At 47.9% G+C, this 1,999-nt stretch overlaps 1 protein-coding gene across 1 annotated transcript; it reads left to right on the top strand.

Annotated features, from left to right (window-relative positions):
* Positions 1–12: 12 nt before the first annotated feature.
* Positions 13–978, top strand: LOC119343406 (flavin-containing monooxygenase FMO GS-OX-like 4; the record flags this gene model as incomplete). Its single annotated transcript, XM_037614366.1, has 2 exons — positions 13–164; positions 509–978. Coding segments are annotated over exons 1-2 (622 nt in total), but the record flags the coding sequence as incomplete, so codon positions are not given.
* Between the last annotated feature and the right edge of the window lie 1,021 nt (positions 979–1,999).

Below are 1,999 nucleotides of genomic sequence, written 5' to 3'. Positions count from 1 at the left end.
TGGCGCTTGAAAATGTCATCACGCCCAAATCCAATCCCCTCATCACCTCGAGCTACTTTTTCAAATGGTTGGGTGCTGCAGATCGACTGCGCCGAGGAGGACGGCATCGTGGTGTTCCAGGGCGGCAGCAGGGTGAAGGCAGACGCCATCGTGCACTACACTGGGTACCTGCATATTGTATAAAATTAGTTACTCCCTCCGTTTCATAATGTAGTGCCTATAGATTTTTGCAAAAGTCAAACAATACAAACTTTGACCATATTTATAGAGAAAAGTAGGTACATCTAGAATACCAAATGGACATCATTGGATACATCACGAGTTATATTTTCAGAATGTGTATGTTTGATATTGTAGATATAGACAGTTTTCTCTATACACTTGGTCAAATTTGGCAAAGTTTGACTTTCACAAAAATCTATAGGCACTACATTGTGGAATGAAGGGAGTACCAAATTATGCTTGTAGTGGAGATCGATGTTAACCGATGGAGATGTGCTCGTCGTAGGTACAAGTACAGCTTCTCGTTCTTCGGCGACGACTCTGCTATCACGGTGGACGACAACCGCGTCGGCCCGCTGTACAAGCACGTGTTCCCGCCGCGGCTGGCCCCTAGCATCTCCTTCGTCGGACTGCCATTCAAGGGATTCCTTTTCCCGGTGTTCCAGCTCCAGAGCAGCTGGGTGGCCGGGGTTCTGTCGGGGAGGATCGAGCTCCCGTCGTCAGAGCAGATGACGCAGGACGTGGCGTCCTTCTACTCAGACATGGAGGCCCGCGGACACTCAAAGAGGTTCACCCACGACCTGGGCGTAGGCACATTCGAGTACGAGGATTGGCTGGTTGAGCGGTGCGGGCTGGAGAGGATCGAGGAGTGGAGGAAGGAGATCTATGTCACGGTGAGAGGCAGGGTGAGGGACCAGCCGGACAGCTACCGGGACAAGTGGGATGACGACGCCCAACTGTTGGAGCAAGCGCAACGTGAGATCTCGCCAAGTTCTGATCTTACCTCATCGAGGGCTACTTGCGGTTCGGCTTATTCGGAAATGGAATGGTTGATGATATGAAGGACCTTATTTTGTTTGGACAAAAATATTTTAAATATAAGTATAAATAAAAGAGTGCACTAGCCGGAAATCGAACCCTGGTCTGTACTGTGGTAGGGTATTATTCTACCACTAGACCCGGGTATATGCCAATAATTTGTATGAAAATGATGCATAAAAATTTTCACAACATATATAGGTACATATGTGCTAACCGGATCTAGTTTACTCCGTAAAAATGGAAAGCAGTTGAACAAAAAGCAATAGAAAATAGCATGCATGCATAGAAGGAAATGAAAATTGTACCTGTTGTGCCCCTGGTTTGAACAAAGATGCCAATGGAGATCAAATGTAAGTATTCATCCCTAGCTCCGTATCACACACCCACCATCGTTCCTTCCCACATTCAAGTTGTGAAAACGGTGATTAAGGGTCTCCCCGTGTGCCCACTGTGGGTTTCCCCGTGGAGCCGCCGCTCGAGTCGCACCGATCCAATTTTTTTGGGTGTCAGATTCTGTGGTGAAGAGGATTATGAAGCTTCTGCTAGCTCGATGAACTGAAGTGAAAAGCTAGCCTCTAGGTAGCAATTGATTCATTCCAGAAATTTGTACTAGAGTAGTACACCCATCGGAACAACCCAAGAGCCATCCCTGCAGCGAGCAAGGTCCCCGTCGCATCGTCGGCCACATGGCTTCGTCGGTGTCTTCCGATAGCGGCAAACAGGAACAATAGATTTTTGGTGGCGGCGGCTAGGATTCAGGCTGCCTCCCGAGTCGCCCACACGGGAGCGACGCGGGGGCAGTTGATGTTCATATCCAGGAAGTTCAAGTTAATTAGTTGTGTTATAGTTTTTGAAGGGTACACATAAAATTTTGAAGCACAAAATCTCATTTCAGAACATGTACTAGAGTAGTACACCCATCGGAACAACCCAAAAACCACCCCTGCCGCGAGCA

This window comes from Triticum dicoccoides, unplaced genomic scaffold (assembly GCF_002162155.2).
Source record: "Triticum dicoccoides isolate Atlit2015 ecotype Zavitan unplaced genomic scaffold, WEW_v2.0 scaffold1263, whole genome shotgun sequence".
Lineage (NCBI taxonomy): Eukaryota > Viridiplantae > Streptophyta > Magnoliopsida > Poales > Poaceae > Triticum > Triticum dicoccoides.
Note: the sequence above shows the minus strand (reverse complement) of the source record. Positions and strands in the feature narration are given on the sequence as shown.